We start from the raw sequence: 22,978 nt of genomic DNA, 5'->3' as shown, positions 1-22,978 counted from the left end.
AGTCACATAATAAAGTCACGGGAAGGTAATATACAGCATAAGGAATGTGGCCAATAATATTGAAATAACTTTGGGGCAGAAGGTTATCAGACTTATCATGGTGATCATTTTATTAGATATGCAAATGTCAAATCATTATGTTGTAGATCTGAAACTAACATAATGTTGTACATCAACTATATTTCAATTTAAAAGAGAATAAGTGAAATAAAAGGAGGATTAAATGTTAAAAAAAGAAGAGAAGAAAGCAAGTTCATTGATTTAGCTGAGTTCTTTGAGGGTGCCAAAAGGCAAATGGACCCTGGGACCAACAGACAGAGTTTATTTGGAGTTCAGAATGGGTTCTGAAAAGATTCTGAATTCAGAATGTTTATATTGCTACTGTCTAGTGGCCCTGAATGTGGTTGCCCAGTCCTGACTTACGGGCTTGCCTGAGCTCAATGAGCCACACAGCAGGGCAGTCTGCTATGCCTCCTGGATTTCTATTCACACAAGAACCAGAGTCCTAAAGATGCATAGGTTTTGCCTAGCAGTAAGCAAACATCCCAGTTGACAAGGGAACAAACAAAAAACAAACAAACAAAAACAAAAAAACAAAGAAAGAAACAAACAAAACAAGCAAGGCACTGAGTCTTAAGCTTACTTCGAGGTTCAGAATCATAGATTTTAGACCTGGAAGACAGCTCTCATAGACTGAATTGTGTCCCTCCAAAATTCTCATATTGAAGCCCTAACCCTCAGTACCTCAGACTGTGACCTTATTTGGAAACAGGGTCATTGCAGATGTAACTGTTTAAAATAAGATGAGGTCAAACTGGAGTAGGATGGGCACCTAATCCAATATGACAGTTTGTCCTTATGAAAAGGGGAAATTTGGACACAGACATGCATCCAGGGAGAACACCATGTGAAGGTGAAGACTTCCATCTACAAGCCAAGGAGGGAGGCCTGGACCACATTCTCCTCCATGGCCCTCAGCAGGAACCAACCCTGCCAGCTCCTTGATCTCAGATTTCTAGCGTTGACAACAGTGAGACAATAATTTCTGTTGTGTAAGCCACTCAGTTGGTAGTAGTTTGTTACAGAAGCCCCAGCAAACTAATACAGGAGCTTAGAGGTCAGCCCAGCAGTGGGAATCTCCTGGACAGTGTCCTGACGGGGGCCATCAGCTCACTCTGAACATCTCCGGGCACAGGAAGTGCACAGCTACATGACCCAGGCCTCAGATCTTGGTCCCTGACAGGCAAATCAAACACTTAATTGTTCAGGGCATCGGCATAACTGGGGCATCAAAACCGTAAGAAAATTAATTAGCAAACTTCTCTAGAACTTTACAACCAAAAAAGCCTTTTTAAAAGCTATTGTGGTTTTCAAACGCATGTAAATTTTGAGTTTTATGGTCTAAAGGAGAGGATACAGTATAATCTTGGTGCCTGGATGTTCTAAAAAGTCTTAGTTGGTTAATTCTTTAACGGAAAAAAACTAGACAGAAATAAACTAATGTGTTAAATAGAGATTCTCTGGGGAGTAAAATTGGGGTAGAAAGTTATTATTTTCTTAGGTTTCGTAACATATTTTAAAATTTATATTATGAATATGTGTTGCTTGTGAATTTAGGAAAACAAAAAGCACATTCACCTTACTGTTGAGTCAACTCTGACTCCACAGAGTTTCAACCAATTGGTCCTCATCCTCTTCTCTGGAGTTTCACACTAGACTCTAAACTTGTCCTAATTCTCATGAAGAGGCAAAGCAAAAGGAAGAAAAGAATCTAAATCTTACCCTTCTGCTAAAATTTTTCTGAAAATTACTGCCACGCAGTGAAAGAAACACGACTGCCTTAGCATGACATGCTAATGTTTTAAGACAAAGTTTAAGAGTAGTTTTGGGTTCACAGCAAATTTGAGAGGAGAGTACAGAGATTTCTCATATACCCTCTGTCCTTATACATGCAGGGCCTCACCCATTATCAACATTCTCCACCAGAGTGGCACATTTATTACAATCAATGACCTACAGTGACACATCATTAATACCCAAAGTCCATAGTTTAGAGTTTACTCTTGGTGTTACATATCCTATGGGTGTAGACAAATGTATCATGACAGGTATCCGTCATACATGTACCAAAGAGTATTTTCATTGCCCTAAAAATCCTCTGAGCTCTACCTGTTCACCCTTCCTCACCCCAGCTTCTAGCAACCACTGATCTTTTCATTGTCTTCACGGTTTTGCCTTCTCCAGAATGTCCTATCATTGGCATCTTTCACTTTAGCAATATGCATTTAAGTTTCTTCCAAGTCTTTTCATGGCTTGATAGCTCTCTCTCTCTCTCTCTCATTTTTTTTTTTAGCACTGAATAGTATTCCATTATCTGAATGTACCACAGTTTATGTATCCATTCATCCACTGAAGGACATCTTGGTTGGTTGCTTCCAAATTTTGGCAATTATGATTAAAGCTTCTATAAACATCTGTGTGTAGTTTTATGCATTGACATAAGTTTTCAGCTCCTTTGGGTAAATATCAAAGAGAATGATTGCTGGTTCACATGGCAAGAATATGTTAGTTTTGTAAGAAAACAGCAAATTGTCTTCCAAAGTAGCTGTACCATTTTGCATTCTCACCAGCAATGAATAAAAGTTCCTATTGCTCCACACCCTCGCCAGCATGTGGTGGTGATAGTGTTACAAATATTGGCTAATTAATAGGTGTGTAGTGATATCATATTGTTGTTTTAATTTGCATTTCCCTGATGACATATGATGTGGAGCATCTTTCCACATGTTTAGTAATAGCTCCTTTGGTGAAGTGTCTGTTATGATTTTTGGCCCATTTTTTAAAATCAGGTTGTTTTCCTGTTGTTGAGTTTTAAAAGTTCTTTGTTTGTTTTGGATAATAGTTCTTTATCTGATGTCTCTTTTGCAAATACTTTCTCCCAGTCTGTGGCTTGTCTTCTCATGCTCTCAAGACATGCTAATTGTTTAACTCAATATTTATATTCAGTCTCACAATTCAACAAATACTGTTGAACTTCAGGTCTGTCTCTTCCCTGGTTCCAAACTCATGATAGGGGTTCAAATAATTATTAAATGGGATGTAACGATGGACTTGTAAACTGTGCCAGTTCAAAAACAGACTTGAACCACTACTTTTTTGAGATAAAGTTCATAGATGAGGTTCAGTAAACTCAATAAAAATTTGAAAAGGCAGGAAATTTATATTAACGTAGGTAGCAGAGTAGACTATAATAAACACCAGACTGAATGCTCATTCACTCGTTCTAATTAGTACTATGCTTGATTCTTGGGGATCTACCTATTCAAGATTTGCTGAACCTACTTTATTAATTTTAAGGGATGACTGAAGGTAGCCTGGGAAAATTAGCTGTCACAAAGGGACTGATGACCTACAGGAAGTCAAGATAAGAGAGTGGTAAAAATCCTGGAATCCTACTTTAAAAAAATCAAACATGACCTTCCTTTCTGTTTTTGTCTCCAAAATATGAAATGCATTTTGTAAAAATACAGTAAATAAAATTTCATTCATATTTTAACCATGCAACTCACCTCGTCAGCGAGAGCTGATTCAAAATACTGACAGGCAATACTGAGAGCAAGCTTTAGCCATATTTTATATTCCAGGGATGGCCAGAAGACATCAAAGCCTTCGTATAAATCCTCCAGGGAGATAAAGCAGGCCTGAAATGACAAGGTTTCAAGCAGTAAGCTTGATTTGAAACTAAATTACAGGATTGTCTAAAAAAGATGCCTGTAGATTTCATCTCTACCTAACCTCCTAGAAAAACTATCAACTTGAGTATGGTAATTACAACACTCTGCCATTTAAGTATAAGAGGATAAAATGTACAGCCCAATTAAAGCTACAGACTTAATAATAGGCCAGGAAAATTTATACCAATCAATAGCCATGATAAAGGATATGACTCATGAGCCCAAGATTAAGGAACTAAGCCGCATAAACTTAGCTATTTTTATTGCCACAGTAGGTAAAGTGGGCTCATTCACAGCATTTGTTTTCAGAGCAAAGTGATAATCTGAATAAGGAAGACGATTCTTTCAGAAGTCAACCTATCTGAACTTCAATGAAATTAATTCAGCTTTGCGAATACATTTACGCCTCTATCCTCTTCCAAAAACGAAATGGTATGAAACTCACAAAGCAACATTCGCTTCCGTTTGTCACACTCTGGACCCTGCTCTAGTGCATCTAACAGTTCCCAAAGCTTGAGAATTCCTTGTAAGTGGGAACTTGGGCTCATTTCCATTTGAATCCCCCCAGAGCTGGCCACTTATTTGTTAAATAAACGTCTTCCTTAGCAAGTGAAAAGCAGAAGAGAGTTGGAAGACAAACATTCTTTAAAAACACTGCTCTCATTTTGGGGCCATTTATTGAGCACCTAAAAGTGGCAGGCACTTTGCATATGCATTTTCCTTATCTTCATAAAATCAAAAGTTAGCTATTTTCTCATTTAATTAAAAAAAAATGACAAAGAGTCAAAGAGTTAAAATATTTCCCTCCAGATCCCACAGCAAGGATGCTCCACCCTTCTCTCACCTAGTCTGCACTGTTTCACAACAGCTGGTTGGGTGAGTAACTAGGACATTAGAACCCAGAGGAAGAAAACGTGCTGGCATCCCTTACTGACTTGAGGAAGAATTAACTAACAACCCACAATACAGACAGAACCAGTTTCTTGCCTGTAAAATAGTTTCACAGATGGCAGTGTATTCAATTTCACGCTTAAGCAGACAGCTCAGCTCTCCAATGATGTTCCCACTAGTACAGTACTCTGTGAACCTGATCACGGACTCTCTCCCAGCCCTTAGGCTCCTGTCTATTCCAAAGGTAGGAGGTGAACTCTGCAACTGCAAAGGGAAAAAAATATGCATAGGGAAGTACAAAATTAAAAGCCCTTGACCAAACCCTAGGAGCTCCCGCTATTTCTCGCAATTATTACAACGGAAGTGTGAAGGAAAAGCTGGGCTGGTCTAACAAGTTAACTCACAAGTCTAGGAATGTGAAGGAGAGGCTGGGCTCGGCTAACAAGATAACTCACAAATCTAAGTATCGGAATACTGATCTGAGTTCTGCTGGACTAACTTGTAAATCTAAGTTAATTAGTGTTGGTTTGCTGTTCATGTTTTTTGCTAGCCAGCTGGATTTTCAAAGATATATTTCTGGCTTTGGAATGTTGGTTTGCTGCCTTCCTGCCTCCACTTTTGTGATAATGATGCTGCTAAAGCTGTCCCATGCCTATTGGCCAAATACCCCAAGCTTGTACTTTACCCTATAAAACCTCATGCGCACGTCTTGGAGGTGCTCAGAGCTTCGGAGCAGAAGCCCCTCTGAGCCCGCCGGCGTAACACATCTGAGTACTCCAACCCTCCGAGTGGTGCTTGTTTCTTGGCTGGCCTGTCGTTTCCGTAACAGAAGGAAAAGATTCTTTAAGAATCCTTTCAGGTGTGAAGGAGGAATTAGGCTTCACAAAGATCACGGTTTCTTTCACATTTCAACTCTCTAAGGCAAAGGTTGTTTCTAATCTTTAGCTTTATAGATGACCCCTATTTACCGTCCTTACATAAAAATTCTAACAAAAGTAGTCACTGCCGTCTTCCACGAAGGCAAGCACCCACTCTGAGTCTATTAGATATTCTTAGCATAATGTGCTAGCGTCTCGGGTGGGAAAAAAAAACAACTTTCAATTCCTTGGATGCATAAATCAGATACCATGAATTAATATGCCTCCAAACCAAGCCATGATTTCAGCAGAAGCCTTGCCTCCCTTAAGATGCTCAAGGGTAATTATCATGAGACATTAAAGGTTTTTAGGATGAACACAGGACATTGGGTTACTTCAGGAAAAGAACTGGTAAGTGTGAATGGGGGTAAAAGAAAGGTATCAAATTTCAGGAGGAAGATGCAGCTATCAAACAGAGGATTACAGAAATTTCTAGAAGGTTTAGCTGCAAATGCAAGAGAAAGGCTATTGTTCAAGACACAGGAAATGGGGAAATGGTCACAGAAGGAGTTGCTGTATAAACTGCACCCTCTCCTAAAAGTCACCATTCAGACTTTTAGAGGCATTCATGTTTCCAAAGGACTTTGACCTTTTTTTTAAATTTAATTTTGAATGCAGTTCAAAGGTCTTCTGAGTACTGAAGAATGTTGGCTTTTTACAAACCAAGGAAAGAGGATAACATCTGTGGTAAGCAGAATTCTAAAGAAGTCCTTCCAAGACCCCTTTCTCTTTGTTATTCAATCAAACCATTAATCTAAGAACTGCTGTGAAGGGATTATAAAGAGATGATTCTGGATAATCCTTTGGGGCTCAATATAATCACATAAGCCCTCAAAAGCAGAGCAGGAAGTAGTCGTCAAAGAGACGCAGCACCATGGAGAGGACTGGATGTGCCTTCACTCTGAGATGCACCTGCACATGGACCCAGGAGGAGCTCTGGGAGATGGAAGTGGGTGCCAGCTGACTGCCTGCAAAAAGCAGGGAGGTCTGGCCTATCCCTGTAAGGACCTGGATTCTACCGCCAACCTCAGTGCGCCTGAAAACAGATTTTGCCCCCAGAGTTTCCAGAAGGGAACACTGCCTACAGACCCTTTGATTTGGGCCGTATGAGACTCAAGGAGAGAAAGCAGCTAAGCCTATGGGACTTTTGAAACACAGGGCTGTGAGATAATAAATTTAAGGGGCTAGGTTTGTAATGATTTCTTATAGCATTTGTAGAACACGAATATAACATCTTCAGCCAAAATATCACTGGACTTGTATTTTAAGAAGCCTTAGCTAGTTCGGTCATTGCAGGAAAATTTCCCCAAAGAAACATATATGCCGCAGCTTTTATGTGTGTGATTTTGAAGGAGGATTAATAAAATGGCTGCACTTAGGCTAACAGATTGCTTGTTCTTATGCTCGCCCTTGAAACTGTCAACCGACCTGACTGACTGGTTGCTACTCACAGCTCCAGGCCCACTGTTAAAACTAAAGCTATTGATCTTACTGCTTCTACTTTATTCCAGTAATCAAAAGCTATAATCATGCTTGGTCTCTGAGCTGATCTTCAGGGAGAAAAGTCACAGAAATGTAACCTTACAAAGCAGGCTAAATACCAAGAAGACCACACCTTGAGATAAAGAGATCGAAAGAGTGACAACTGCTGGCCTCTACAGAATTGGTTGCCTGAAGGCATCCTGACACCATTCTAAGTCGGCTGATGAGAAAATGATTCTGTTGCTTGCTATCAATGCTTTATTGTTTGAGCTATGGCTGTATAACCACCCTACCCCGTCTCCAAGATGGGTTTACAGTTTTGAAGGCACTAGCCTGCTATGAGTCCCCTTTGTCCGGCAAAGTAATAAAGCTGTCTCTTTTCTTCTAAGCTCGGAAATCCGGTCTCTGAGTTATTTGGCTCATCAGGGACGGGGGCCGATCTTTCGGCAACAATTTGACATGTTTAATAAATACTGATAGCAGGGTAGCAGTATATTTTTGTTATGATTTGTTATGATTCTAATGGGAACATAGCACAATGGCTAAGCACATGGGTTCTAATGGAAGCAGCCTAAAATACTGGCTAAGGACATATCCATGTCTGGAATATGATGCTATATGTTCAAAGTCATCTGCAACTTCTTACTGTGTGCCCTTGGTGGGGAGTTGAGGGTGGGGGGAGGCGCAAATGAATTGATTTCTCTGTGTACCAGTTTTCTCACAGGGTTGATATAAGGATTAAATGTCATAACATATTGCCATCCTTACCATCCTTTTAAAAGTCACAACTAGCCTCTTCATCTCTCCATCATCACTAACACCCTACATATATTTAACTTATGTATTTTGTTCATTGTCCCATCTCCCCCTATGCCTCTGCTAGAAATTAAACTCTAAGCAGACAGGGATTTTTGTTTGTTCTGTCAATTCTGTGCCTTAGACTGAACAATGACTGCTGCATGATAGTAATGAAGTAAATATTTGTTGAATGAATGAGTGAATGAATAAAAAGTGCTAGACACTTAAGTGCTATACATGTGTTACTTAGTATTATATTTATTATAAGTTTATTTCCATGATTAATTTTGGTAATTTTGGAAACACCCATTCCAAAAATAGAAAACCAAATACATTAATTGCAGTATAATAAGGCTTTGTCACTTATCACCATCATCTAGGATCTGGGGATTATTTGGGTCATAGCTGGGGCTCACCCATGGATTCAGCTACTCTTATTCAGTTTCTGAAGGTTTCTTGTCCCTATCACACTGCTGACACCAAAGGCCTCCTATTGGTTAAAAATCCTATGATCTTCATCCTATTTGATCTCTGGGGGGGATCTGACACTGTGGTCTATTTCCTCATTCTTGACTCTCACTTCCTTTAGGTGAGTAACCCAACCACTCCAAGTATTGGGTTCCTTACCTGAACATCATGGAAAAGACTGTTCCTCCTGGCATTGTTGTGAGGAGTAAGTAATAATTATGAAAGCATTTTGTAAAGTAGGAAGAACCTTTCAGATAGTGTAGATTATCATTACCTCTCAGCTGTGGTGTTCACTCTGAGCAGAAACGGTTTCATTTGGAAAAGAAATTATGTTAAAAATTTGAAATGTCTAGGTTCCTAAATTTCTCCTTATGTTACAATTACATATTTCAGAATACATTTTCAGTAAAGAATAGTCCCTGTACCAGAAACTAACACAGCATTGAAAATCAGCGACACTTCAACTGCAATAAATAAATAGATAAAGAAATAGTCCCTTACAATTGCCATTCCTGAAATAATTAAGTAGATTCCTTGCGGCATTTCACCTTCTTTACAAATGACATCTCCATAGTCAAAATAGGCAAGTTTGGCTCTTTCCTGAAAGAAAAAAAAAGAGAAGAAAAGGAAAGAAAACAAGAATCAACACAAAGGCTTCATAGCCTACTTGTCTAAAGAGAAATAAGATTTTAAAGCTGAAAAGTAACATATAAACACAAACCATATTCTTTGGTTTGTTAATGAATTATAACGTGCTGACATACCTCATTAACTTTTAGGGGAAAAAAGGGACAAGCAAGCAAACTGTAGACCTTGGGATGAGGACCAAGCAGAGTGACTGTGGAAACGCCTGATAAATGCTGGGTGGCATACGTGTTTACAAGAAAATGCTATAATTAGGATCAAAGAGACAGGCACAGGGCAATTTGGGGGAAAAAAAAGCATTCAGAAAAACCGCAGGACCCTGTCGTGGATGTCTAGGCAAGACTTTACAGAGGAAGGAACAGCTAAGCTGAGACCTGAAGGAAGAGTAACAGCCAGGATATGAGGAGGTGAAGACCACTCAAGGGCACAGGATTCAGTTTATGCGAAGACTCAGAAGCAAATAGAGTACCTGCATTGAGGGTAAATGCAGAAGATTCAGCATGTCTCAGGCAGGGAGTGGTGGAGGCCAGGGCTGAAGTTACCACTGAGCATCACTAGGCCAAGTGTCCATGGTTCACAATACTTTTAGGGATTCACAACATTTTAGTTTCTTTTAATATCAGAAGGAAATACAAGAACTTTTAGGTAGAGGAAGATGTTTTAATAGTAAAATATCCATCTTTATACTAAAGCAATTATAAAGTATAATTTTTTTGTTTGTTTGTTTGTTTGTTTTTGTTTTTTTTTTTTACTGAGGAAGAGGCCCACGAAGGCAGGGGTGCCTAGGGCCCACAAAAGTCAGAATGCAGCGTGGGAGAACATTGCAGGGCTGGAGAGGTGAGCCAGAGCCAGGTCTGCAGGGTCTCACAGGCACAGTAAAGAGTGTAGGCTTTTCCCAAAACCAGGGGAAGGCCACTGATGGGTTTGTTACAGGAGAAATAGGATGACAGATTTGCATTTTACAGAGATGTGTAGGAAACGTATTTCCAAATCACTCACAGTGGTTATCTCTAAGCGTGGGGTGAGGAGTGAAAAGCTTTCATTTTTTACTTCTGAATTATTTGACAGCATTGAAATAAGCATGGATGACTTCACAATATTTTTAGAAAGCTCACCTAGAGCCAATTATCCAGCTTATGTATTATTCAGGCCTTGGTTTTCTACCATTTTCTTCAGGCTTATCTTTATAGACTGTTACCTTTTTAATTAACCATAGCAGCCGGAGGATGAAAGAAGGGAGGAGGAGTGAAAATTAAAAACAGTCATGGCTGGGATGGAGACCAAGACTGAAATTAACGTCTACAGTAGAGGGTGTCTGTTTTGATTACGAATGGATTTTAGTCATCCCCGTAATTCCTGGGCAGTCCCTAATGAGAATAATGCCCATGTTTTCCCAATTTATTACATTTTTTTAACCCTAGTGCAATCTGATTTAAATGGCTATTAAAAGCCAACATATTAAGGAAAAGGGTCATGTAAAGAGTGGGAGATGTCCATAAGGGGACAGAGAGAGTCCAACAGCTTTGCGTATGCCTGTCAGGTTAAGGAGGGGGAGAAGTTTGTGCTCTGGTTATAGACTCCCCTCAGGTGTATGGGAATCTTGAATTTATGGAGTTATCTTCTCACTGTTTTTCCCAGTCCTCCCCCATTCATTTCAGGATGGTGAATTAGTTATACTTGTGGAAAGCATTATCTATAAAGAGCTAAATTCAAATTTTGTTTTAAAGTTGGATATTTTAAAAAATTGAACAGGATGTAGATTGTAATAAACACCCTTTAGGTATCTTCCTCCCAGTCCAGGCCCATCCGTCACCTCCCGCTTCTGTTTATTTGAGATCTGTTTTCCAAACTATCACCAGTGGCCCCTGCCCAGCAGGTCTCCTTGTCCTCGCAGCCACACGTGTACTCCCCAAAGCTGGACATCTGACTCAAGCTAAGCCAGTTGGGTTTCTCTCTCAAGAATTTAAACTGAGAGACAAAGAGCCTGGCTGTTGAGAACTGAGTCATCATTGCCAAGTGTAAGAGGAAGAGTCCACAGATTCCTGCCACCTACCCCGAGATTGGCCTGACTCCCACCCTGCTTGGGTTAGCTAGTCAACTGCTTCTTAGCTTCTGTATACCGCCACAGCATCCTTTCAAACAAAGCTCCCCCTTTGCTTAAACTAGTTCAAGTAGGGTTTTGTTACTTTCAATCAAAGGAGTCTTAATTTAACTAAATTTGAAATCAATTTCAAAAGAAAAATTTAAAAATTTCTGGCATGAAGAAAACACCGGTATCTTGAAATCAGATATTCAAGGCTCAGCAGAAACTCCACTATGATCGCTGTCTTTCTAGAAACACAAGGAAAACCGCCCTCATTATGGACAGTTGCCTTATATATCTCCATGCCTAGATCACAAGGTATAGCACAACCAAATCTGTGCTAAAGCAAGAACCATTCTTTGTCACAGTGTCTCCCTGCTTCCAAAGATCTAACAGGTTTTAATAAGTTGACAAAAAATATTATATACCCTAAAATTCCTACCATGCCATTTAAAACTAAAGCCACAAACGGGTGGTCCATAGGTCACATCCAGTCCACAGATGTATTTTGTTTGGCCTACATAGTATTTTTAAAATTCTGAATTGGTTGCCAAATTTCACAGATTTGGAATTTTCACATTAAAACTCAGATTACGGATCCTCTTTTTAAAAATCTGACCTCTACGTTATTAAATCTAACAGCCAATTTTCAGTCTTCATCTTATTTGCTCTCTCAGCCTCATTTGACATAGTTGATCACTTTCTCCTCCTTGGAATTCTTTCTTCACTTGGCATCTGAGATACTATTCTTTTTTTCTCCCTCCTACCTGATGAATAATTCCTCAGTTCTTTTTTTTCTGGTTTTATTGAGATATAATTGACATACAGCACTATATAAGTTTAAGTTGTACACCATAATGACTTAACATACATATATTGCAAAATGAAAACCATAAAAAGTTAATATACATCATCTCATATAGTTACAAAATTTTTTTTCCTTGTGATAAGAACTTTTACAATCTACTCTCTTAGCAATTTTCAAATATACCATACAGTATGACTTTATACCTATAGCCATTATGTTGTATATTACAACCCCAGTATTTATTTATCTTATAACCTGGAAGTTTGTACGCTTTGACTCACTTCTCCCATTCACCCAGCTTCCACCTCCCACCTCTGGTAACCATGAATTTGATCTCTTTTTCTGTCCTCAATTATTTTTTGCTAATTCCTCCTCATCTTCCCACCTCTAAATGTTGGATAGCTCAGGACTCAATCCTTGGATGTCCATAATAATTCCTTAAGTTATCTCATCAAGTCTCAGGACCTTGACTATTAGCCCTGTGCTGACAACTCCAAAATGTCTACCTCCAGTGTGGCCTCGCAACTGAATGCCAGTCATGTATTTAACTGCTTACTCAACACCTCCACTTGGATGTCTAATAGCTTTCTCAAATTTAACTTATTCAGAATCAGACTGTTATCTCCCCCAAATTAGTCTTCTCTTCCCCATCTAAGTAGATAGTTACTCCATTTTCAGGCTGTTTTCTAATTTCAGACTAAACTCCTAGAAGTCATCATTTCTCTAACACTCACTCCATCAGCATCGAAGCTCTCTCTTCAAAATGTATCAAGAGTCTGATCACTTCTCACCATTTTCACTCACCCAAGGACCTATCATCTCATGCCTGCTTTACTGTAATCACTTCCTAACTGGTGTCTTTGGCTTGCCCTTGACCCCAGACAGCCTGTTCCCAGCACATCAGCAGGTGATCATTTTAAAACGTCAGTTCGATCATGTCACTTCTGTGTTTAAAACTTCTCAATCCATTTCCATTTAATTCAGAGTAAAAGCCAAAGTCCTTACAATGACCTAAAAAGTTCTCCAAACTCAGGTTCTCCACAACTGCTCTGGCTTCACTTCCTCCCTCCATCACTGGTCCTGCCACAGGGGGCTTAGGGACGTTCCTTGGATACAGGAAGCACGCTCCACCTCAGGTCACTTCACTTGCCTGGAAGACTTCTCACCCAGATATCTACATGGTTCGCTCCCTCACTTCTTTTAGGACTTTCTCAACTGTCAACTTATCAGAGCAGTCTTCCCTAACCACCCATATCAAATAGCTGCCCAACCATATTCCCTTTTCTCACCAGCATTTCTGATCTATCTGACAGACTATTTATTTACATATTGGTATGTTTATTGTCCATCTCCATCCATATAATATAAAGTCCATGAAAGCAGGGACTCTCATTTATTTTGTTCACTGTCACATCCCCAAACCTAGAATAGTCTATGGAGTATAGAGGATATTCAGTAAGTATTTGTTGAAAGAGTACAAATTCCTATAGCAACATTCAGCTGACTTTAGACAGAGCATGAATTCTTGAATATACCATAGTCCTCACTGTTCCTTATTTATACTCTACCCAGATGGTTTTACTTTTATATTATCTGCCTTGCCAGTATAGTAATTTAAAAATGGAATTCAGACACTAAAAAAAAATATTTTCCAGAGTGTGTTGTAGACCTTCTGTTGTCCAGAGGTCTACAACAGAAAATAAGATGGTACTGGTAATAATCAGGTAACATAGATAACTCATCCTAAGCTGATAGCAATTATTAAAAAAAAAAAAATCTTTTCCCTTTAGGCTCAAAATGAAATCTATGCTTCCGAGTTTTCCTGGGCCTCCATTTTGACTTACCCTTCATTGGCCATTACAGGATCCTTACTTTGGATAAATTTGTTTTTTTTTTTAAATCTTGCATTAGGGAGTGGAACAAATGAAAATTAATTATCATTGAACCTGAGCCAGAATAGAAGACAAAATATTTACCTTGAAGAACTCAATGAGAACATCGTTATTTTCTAGCCAAATGATATTATTAAGGTATTTGTCAGGAGTAGGGGGTGGGATTGCCATTGGAAAGTTATTCAGTGCTTTTATTTTTGCAAGAAGTACCTAAAAACACACAATCAAAATAATGGTGATCAGATTCTATAATAGAAAAGGGACATTAGGTAAAAATAAATAAATACGTAAATAAGATACTGTTATGCAAATTTAATCATGATTTTGACTCAGAGCTTCTCTCATCTAATTTTTTTATATTTTATTTTTTCTGATTGAAGTAGAGTTGATTTACAATGTTGCGTTAGTTTCAGGTATATAGCAAAGTGATTCAGTTTTGTACATATGTATTCTTTTTCAGATTCTTTTCTATAATAGATTATTACAAGATATTGAATATAGTTCCCTGTGCTATACAGTAGGTCCTTGTTATTTATCTATTTTATATATAGTAGTGTGCATCCTTTAATCCTAAACTCCTAATTTATCCCTTCCTCCCCTCTTTCCCCTTTGGTAACCACAAGTTTGTTTTCTATGTCTGTGAGTCTGTTTCTGTTTTGTAAATAAGTTCATTTGTATTATTTTTTAGATTCCACATGTAAGTGATATCATATAATGTTTATCTTTTTCTGTCTGACTGACTTCACTTAGTATGATAAACTCTAGCTCCATTTATGTTCCTGCAAATGGCAAGATTTCATTCTTTTCTATGGCTAAGTAATACTCCATTTTATATATATATATATATATAATATACATATACCACATTTTCTTTTTCTTTTTTTTTTTTTTACACATATTCTTTATCCATTCATCTGTTGATGGACACTTAGGTTGCTTGTATGTCTTGGCTATTGTAAATAATGCTGCTATGAACATTGGGGTGTTCAAATTATAGTTTCCATCTTTTCCAAATATATGCCCAGGAGTAGAACTGCTGGATCATATATATGGTAGCTCTATTTTTAGTTTTTAAAGGAACCTCCATACTGTTCTCTGTAGTGGCTGCGCCAATTTACATTCCCACTAAAAGTGTAGGAGGGTTCCCTTTTCTCCAAACCCTCTTCAGAATGTATTATTTGTAGACTTTTTGATGATGGCCATTCTAACTGGTCTCTCATCCTTTAAATTGTCCTGTGACCTTTTTGGTCCCTATTCTCCCCTTATTATTATTTTCACTGATATATTAACTCATATTGAATTTATCATCTTTACAATTCAATTAGCAGTTGTATTCTACTCTGTCTTAATCTCAAATTGTCTAAACTTCACAGTTGATTCCTGTATGATTTAATGCCAGGTTCTCTCAAATTTTTTTCTTCATGTGTATGATTTGCTTCTCTAAATTCTTCTGATTTTGGAGTATATAGTTTTAGTTTTGTGGCCTCTGAAAAGCCTTCTCTGGCTTCCCCCACCAGTAAGAGATAATCTCTTATTTCCCTTTTTCTCACGGTATCTCTTACAAATCTCCCTTATGGAACTCATTATATTATATGTAGTATCATTATTTTTACTTGTATGTTGTATGTAACTTTTGTTGATTGGCTGAATAAATGACTAAATGAAATAATGAGCAGAGCCCATGGCCTTTGGGGTCAGTGTTGTGCTCATTAAGTATCCCAATCTCCTCCAGAGTCCATGACATAAGCAGGTATTCAACATACATTTACTCAATTAAATTGACTAGACTTACCTAGTTCCTTATGACCTGGGATTGATAATTATATCTCTTTGGTGAAAACTAGGCAATTAGTAGGCTTTCAATAAATAACTATTGGAGGATTACCATTATCTTTCCAAACAAACCTGTAGTGAAAAAAACGATCCCCTCTTTTCATAAGGGGTATTTTTTATTTATTTTGATTAATGGGCATCATTCAACTGAATCTTATGTAATCTTCAAATTGATGAAAACACACAAAAATACAAAACACCATGTGCACAGAGGTGTAACATGAAGAATACTGTAAAGCATCCCCTTTTGTCCCTCTGACAGACACTAAGGAGAAATTATGTTATGCATTTAGTCCTTTGCCATGATATTACAGAGACAAAAGAGGTAGAGCTATAAAGGGGAAAGCTGGCCTGTCCCACATCCACTTCCCTCCCTTCTGGGGCCATGGAGAGGGGACTATGTCCAGAGAATGCCCAGAAGCACAGTCCATGGTGGCCTCTGGCTGAAAGGTGCCAGTGACAAGAAAAAGCACATGACACACGCAGTGGCTTATCATTAGGAAAACAGGCAGGATATGGGCCCAGAACTTGAATTTTCCTTCTTTATGCTAGGAAGCAGAAAGACTTTTGAACAGGATAGAAAGAACATTCCAATCTGCACAATATGCAGGCTAGATGGTGTATGTTATTGAGTGATGGGATTAAACATTCAACATTTTCCCCTCTGTCTTATGTTCCTAGTATTTTTGCAAATGTATAATTTTTCTGAAGTCCATTTATCAGCTAACCAATTAGGGTGTCTTCCCTGTTCCTCTCCTCTCAGAATTGCCCTCTCCCTGAAATCCACCAACACACACACACACACACAGGTCCCCTACCGACTACATTAACATTATATGATTACCACCTCCCTTGTCACAGATTATGGGACTGGGAAGAACATATTCCACCAGTAGACAGAGAGGCAGAAAAATCTAGTGAGTTTGTAGAGGGAGCCAAGAGAAGATGCCACAGAGGGCAACCTGGTTAGGAAATGGAGAATCTGAAATACTTTGGAGGTCGTGGTACAAGCCTCTTCCCAAAGTCTGGCCATGTGGTCTGGCCACCATGGGTTTTGTAAGGCACTGTGTGTCCTTATAATAAATCCTCCAACACCATTTCTTTGCTAAACCTACCTCAGGTTGGTTCTGTTATTTGCAACCAAGTGGTTTTGACACAGAGTGCACTAGGTGGCATTGGCACTAGTTGCCACTGGCATTAACAAAGGCTTAGGCAACTACAGAGTTAACACCTGGCATGAATTGCTCTTTTTCCAGTGTCCCTTGTTCATTACACTCTGCTGGAACAACAATGCAGCCTTGGGTGGTGGCTCATGGAATCAAGCAATATGGAAAATTACTTTATTACCTTATTCAGCTCAATGCCCTCGTATTTATCAATAATGCCTCTTGACCAAAGGAAGGTGAGGCTTTCCAGAGCTTTAGCAATCACGTTTCGGATCGCCTGCTTAGTCTTCAAAGCAATGACAACATCACGACCCTCGTGTTCTATGAGTCCTGTAGCAAATAAAACTATCAGTAAGCAAAGAATGCAGTAACTGTAATAATAATTAACACTCGTATAATAGTTCACAATTTTCAAAGTATTTACACAATATTCTTTCATTCCTGTTTCATACAGCACTTGTGAGGCTGGTAGGACTGAAGTTATTTTCATCTCCGTTTTATGGATGAGAAAATTGAAAAAGGGCTTCCTTTACCTGCTGAGAGACAATCCCTCCACCTTATTTCCGTGGCACCTCCTACACATCTCCACCATGTCACTCATGGCCTTGTAGTATGATTATATTTCCTTATTTGCCTCATCCTCCATATTATATAATTTTCCATGGGTGGGTGAATAAATGAGTGAGTGAAAGAGCCCCTGGACTTTGGCTGGTGGGTCTTTCTGAGATCAGATTGATTGCACAGCTTTTCCTCTTTAACGAGCATGAGAAGTCATGGAATGGACTGGGTGGGAGTCGAGACCAAAGCTGCATGTTTCGTCTTTGTAATCCTAACCTTGAGCACAATGCCTGACGTCTGGACGGGACTCAGTCACTTTTTACCTGTAATGAGGTGAGCAGTGAATTGAAGGACAACGTGGCCAAGAAAGAGCACAGGTTTTGGCGTCAGATACACCTGGGCTTGAGGTCTACCTGGCCCCTTGCCAGCCATACGACCTCAGGCGAGTTAACCTTTCTAAGCCTCTATTTCATTATCTATAAAATGAAGGTGATAATAGTATTTGCCTCATGGAGTAAGCATAAGGATTAAATGAGATAATGCATATCAAGCCATTGACACAGCCCCTGACATAATTAGCGTTCGATAATCAGTTGCAGTAACCATATGGGTACAGGTGCTCCCTTTTACATGATTGAATCTAGAAAACTCTGGAATATTCCATACTGATCTAAAACATAAGACAGCAGCTCCTAGACCACTAATCTTTAAAAGCGCAGAAATAAAAATCTGCCTAATACATAAATGGAAACAAGGGGCCCAGGATTTTCTGAGATAGTGCAGAAACATTCTGAACTACTGTCTCCAAACTTACAGTTTCATTCATTAACCATGTTCTTTCAGTTTTGATATGGAAAGTACGATCCTCGTAAATCCATATGGCATCTTACAATGTCCTTATGAATACAAAGTGGTTTTGCTTTCTTTCTTTTATAATAATGTCCATTTATTAAGGGCCTACCATCCACCAGGTTCTCACACTGACAGCCTGGCCCACAGTCCCCTTATGAGAAAAGCAGATCTAAGAAGCTTCGTGTAAAATCCTAGGGCTCCTGCTGTGTGTTTCAGCTGAAGCAGAGTGACTGTAGATGCTTGAGAAATGATATCCCTTGCAACCTCACATTCCTAAGTATCCTTGCAAACAAAGTAAAACAAAACAAAAACAGCCTTTGTCAAAGGTAATCTTAGTCTTTTTCTTACAACCTTAAGGAATCTGATCTTGCCAGTTTTTGCACACCTGGCCTATCACATGTGTTCAGGAAATGCTTATTGAATGACTAAATGAATGAGTGAGTGGTTGAATAAAAGCATGAACTTGTCTTCCTTTGGTTAAATTATGGGATGATAAGGTGCGATTTCAGGAAATCAGATATTCCAACCACCTACCTAGCTCCTTGACAGCATCTCGTTTGTTGGTTTCCAAAATTTCATATAATTTCTGTAAGAAGTTAAGAAAAACATTCATTTCTAATTACACCAAGTACATTTCAGGCTTTAAAATATGAGAAAAAGAAGTATGGTAGAAGAAATCTCACTAAGTTTATGATTTGGGGGAGATATTTGGCTTAATTCTTCCCTCTACGTTAATTCTGCTTCTTCCCCCAGGCTTGTACTCATAGTCCGATAAATGCTGTGTGGTCAGGAGCGTACATAACCACTGTGCCTAATATTTCTCAGGAAGAATTAGTGTGTACTCCGCTGTACGCCAAGGAGAGCTCTCATGGATACAGCCCCACTAGAGGGTGGCCAACAGAGTGGCTGTCTGGGGAGTCAGCCTATTGGAAGCACAAAAGCAAGAGGAATAAGGACAAAATGGTGTCAAATAGTTCATGTTTCCTGCATAAATGACATAAAAGAAGAAATAGCTCCACTCTGGTCTAACCAATCTCTGTTCAATCACGCAAGAGGTATTTGTCAAATGCCGACCATGTCCCAGGCGTGGCTCTACATGGAGCTTACCTTCTAGTTTTGAGTCTTTCTGGAGCTTGCACTGGACCACACTAACAGCCCTGGGACTGAATAACTGGAAGTTCTCTGGGGTGACAGGCTACAGATGACTGAAATTCTGCACCAGAAAAATGCATGGTGTAGTGCTATTTACAGGGAACAACTGGTTTGATATCTAAAGTTTAAGCAGTTAAAGTTGAGTGTGTGTTGTGGGGTTTTTTTGTTTGTTTTTTGGTTTTTTTGGTTTAGAAAAATCACGTCATAAATCCCTCATTTTGAATACAGGAATGAGGCATACAGTTTTTATTAAATTGTTTCTTCTCTTGCTAAAGGGGAAAGGGCAGAGGAGGGATAAATTAGGAGTTTGAGATTAACAGATATACATTACTATATGTAAAATAGATAAACAAGGACTGGCGGTATAGCACAGGGAACTACATTCAATTTCTTGTCGTGACACATAGTGGAAAAGAACCTGAAATACATGTACATGTATAACTGAATCACTTTGCTGTACACCTTAAACTAGCATTGCAAGTCAACTGCACTTCAATAAAAAATAAAATTTTTTAGAAGTCACTTCTTCTCGCTTGGTAACATTGACTCAATATTGGGAAAGTGCCAAATTATTAGCCTGTACATGGCACCTGTATGCTGTGCTCCAGCCCTGCTTACAGAGGTGCACAGGCAGCTGCTAAGCCCCCTTCATGCCAGACTGGACCTCCAGCAACTCTGTGAAACTGCCAAAGTACGGCCTTGCCCAAGAGAGCAGAGGAACCAGCTCACGCCCACAAAAAGAATACAATCATGAAAGCCTGGACGCATGGGTGACTTCCCTGAAGGTGAGCGGCCACTGGCCAGTTTCTAGAACCCTGTCACTTTCAGAATAAACATCTGTTTGATACCTAAACACATCTCAAAAAGTCATTTAAATCTTCACTAAAGTCTCCTTTAAAAATGCCAAAGGGGAATTTGTTTCATCTCTTATATTTCCCAGCAACTGCCCCCAAATCTCTGTGCCTTCACTCAAACTCCTCAAAACACATTCTCTGCTCCCCTCAGTGGCTCTTGTCTTTCTTCTCCCCTCTTCCTGCTTCTAAAATCTTTTCTCCTATGAATAGGCTGTCTCTGGAAAGTGGTAGGGTGGTATAACTTTACAACTAATTTTCAAGTGGTCAAATTATGCATGATTATTTTTTATTACCTCTGTTGTCTTCTGTGTGTGTGTGTGTGTGTGTGTGTGTGTGTGTGTGTGTGTGTGTGTGTGTGTGTGTATTCTAAGACCTTACCCTTTCAGCCATGCAGAGCCACTGTATACTCTTAAGCAGAAAATAACACACAAAGCTTGATATAGCCCTTTCAGGAACCTCACTCGACTAAATTGCAGAGTGGCCTGGAATGGACAGACCGGCGTGAGGAAACCTGGTCAGGAGATGACTATTTCCATCTGTGAGTTCCTAATGTGCTTATGCCCTCATCTCCCATTTGGGACTTTTCCTGCCTGGAAATGAGGAGGGTTTTGAATGACAAAAACATAATCGTAAAATACTACCACTCATTCACGCCTCAGTACCGGCATTTCAAGTTTTCAATGTGACATCTTTGTTCTCTTTCCCTCTCTCTTCCCACCACTTCAGACCTACCCTTTCTTTGAAGCCTTGTTCATATCTCAACTCCTACATGAAGCCTTTTTGAAGTGCCCTACCTTTCAGAGAGTGTTACAAGACAGAGAGAATCTCTACTCTGCACTCAGAAAATAAAAGCAAGTAGATTTTCTTCTGTGACAATCATAAATAAGTTCGATCATGACAGCTGAAATTTAAAGAGCAGAGACTGTTCCCTGCAGATCTTGTCCAACATGGTAAACAACTGAATTCCCCTCACTTGCTATAATTTAATCTCTTGGGTCAAATACATGCAGACAGAGTCTTAAAAGAAATTAATACACCTAAGTGATGTTTTCCCCAAATGATCAGTGCTTGTGTCTCACCTGATTTACTGATTCTCGGCTAGAAATCTGTCGTATTAAAAATTTGGTATCCTCTTGACTTTTGACATAGCCTTTTGTAATACTATACATCAGGCTGAGCTGCTTTTTGATCTGCACGTCTATGATACTTATCAGCAGTGGTATCATTATCTGGAATAACGGAGAGAAGAAAAAAAGCCTGAAAATGTGACAAGGAAAAGCACCCTTAAAGCAGACGTTTCCAAAGTGTCATTGCCAGACCAGCCGTGGCATCACCCAGAAGCTTTGTTAGGAACATAGACACTCAGGCCCCACTCCAGACCTGCTGAACCAGAAACTCTGGGGATGAGCCCAGAAATCAGTGTTTTAACAAGTCCTCCAGGTCATTCTATGCACACTCAAGTTTGAGAGCCACTCCCTAAAGAAATGAAAGTTCAATGGATAGCTGCCTCTGTAGCTTTAAGGGAAGGTCCCTACACCTTTTCCCCCATTCTCCGCATGCCTGGATTTCAGAAGAGAGATCACCCTATAACCTGGGGGATAGTTACCAACTGAATAAATCTTCTCTTTACCCCTGTTTCTTCACCAGTAAGATAAGGAACTTAGGATATCCAAGAGCCACCTTTGCTAGAAATTTTTCGAATCATAAGCTGAGGCAGGAGAGCACAGTGACTGCACAGTTAGGGCTTTGTCAGCAAATTTTACTAAAACTTGGAAAACTTGTTTCTGGGTTATTCTGCTTCAAGTAGCATCATCATTTTCATTTATTCACCCAGTAAATAATTTATGAAGAACTTATGATTTATCAGGCACCATTCTAGAGTCCTAGGGTACATCAGTGACCAAAACAAAGATCCCCACCCCATAGAGAGTATACACAACATACAGTAAAATGGTGATAAGTGCTATGGAGAAAAAAATAAAACGTAAGCAGGTGGAGAGGGATCAGGAAGACGGGGTGGAAAGCTGGGAGTAGGGAGGGCAGGTAGTGTGGTCAGGGAAAGGCCTTTGTGAGAAGGTGAGATTTAAGCAACGACTTGGAGTGAGAGAGTGAGCCAAGCAGATACCGGTCGGGAGAGGGTTCCAGGAGGAAAGACAGCTCCCCGCACCTGCCCCATTTCTTTCAAAATAATGTGGTTTCTTAATTCATCTGACAAATAGTGTAGGAAAAAAACCCCACAATTTTTTAAAATGTGAAGTTTTACCTTGATAAGAGGAAGAAATCTAATTATTCTGAAATAACCTATTATTACTGCAAACTGAATAAGAACCAAGTTGTCTGGTCTCAATTTGACAAAGTATAAACAGAATATATCAACAATTCCAATGAGCACGGTAAAAAATTCCAAAATATTCCAATGTTGATGAAAATATTTCCTTTTCAAAATTATTATCTGTTTAGAAAACACAGAATTATAAAGTCATTTCATAGCAACTATACAGTGATATGGGGAGGGGGGAGGGTTCTAAAAAATTAACAGTTAAATCCTCAGCTACAAATGAGTTATATTCCAAAAGTTAGGTTTTAACTCATTCATTTGAAATTCAAAAACATCCATTTTAATCTCCGACGTCAAAAATTATAATTTCACTCAAAATATATATAATCTATCATGAAGCTGGTATGCCAAAGACAAGCAATGAAAAACAGTAAACAAATCCACTGCAATGATATTAATAATAGAGTATGAAAATAAGGGGGGAGGGTATAGCTCAAGTGGTAGAGCGCATGCCTGAGGTCCCGGGTTCAATCCCCAGTACCTCCACTGAAAAATCAAATAAATAAG

The 22,978-nt window shown here is 39.1% G+C and overlaps 1 protein-coding gene across 1 annotated transcript in view; it reads right to left on the bottom strand.

The window, feature by feature from the left end:
- Nucleotides 1-22,978, bottom strand: part of SLC9C2 (solute carrier family 9 member C2 (putative)) — a 68,564-nt gene that overhangs the window by 6,205 nt on the left and 39,381 nt on the right. The window contains exons 17-24 of the mRNA XM_032463713.1: nt 22,397-22,585; nt 21,213-21,362; nt 18,662-18,713; nt 16,899-17,047; nt 13,803-13,928; nt 8,792-8,890; nt 4,722-4,889; nt 3,570-3,701 (exon numbers count right to left, since the gene is read on the bottom strand). Coding sequence (XP_032319604.1) covers nt 3,570-3,701; nt 4,722-4,889; nt 8,792-8,890; nt 13,803-13,928; nt 16,899-17,047; nt 18,662-18,713; nt 21,213-21,362; nt 22,397-22,585 — 1,065 coding nt within the window. The remainder of the gene's footprint in view (nt 1-3,569; nt 3,702-4,721; nt 4,890-8,791; nt 8,891-13,802; nt 13,929-16,898; nt 17,048-18,661; nt 18,714-21,212; nt 21,363-22,396; nt 22,586-22,978) is intronic.

Source organism: Camelus ferus, chromosome 21 (genome assembly GCF_009834535.1).
Source record: "Camelus ferus isolate YT-003-E chromosome 21, BCGSAC_Cfer_1.0, whole genome shotgun sequence".
NCBI classification, from domain to species: Eukaryota; Metazoa; Chordata; class Mammalia; order Artiodactyla; family Camelidae; genus Camelus; species Camelus ferus.
Note: the sequence above shows the minus strand (reverse complement) of the source record. Positions and strands in the feature narration are given on the sequence as shown.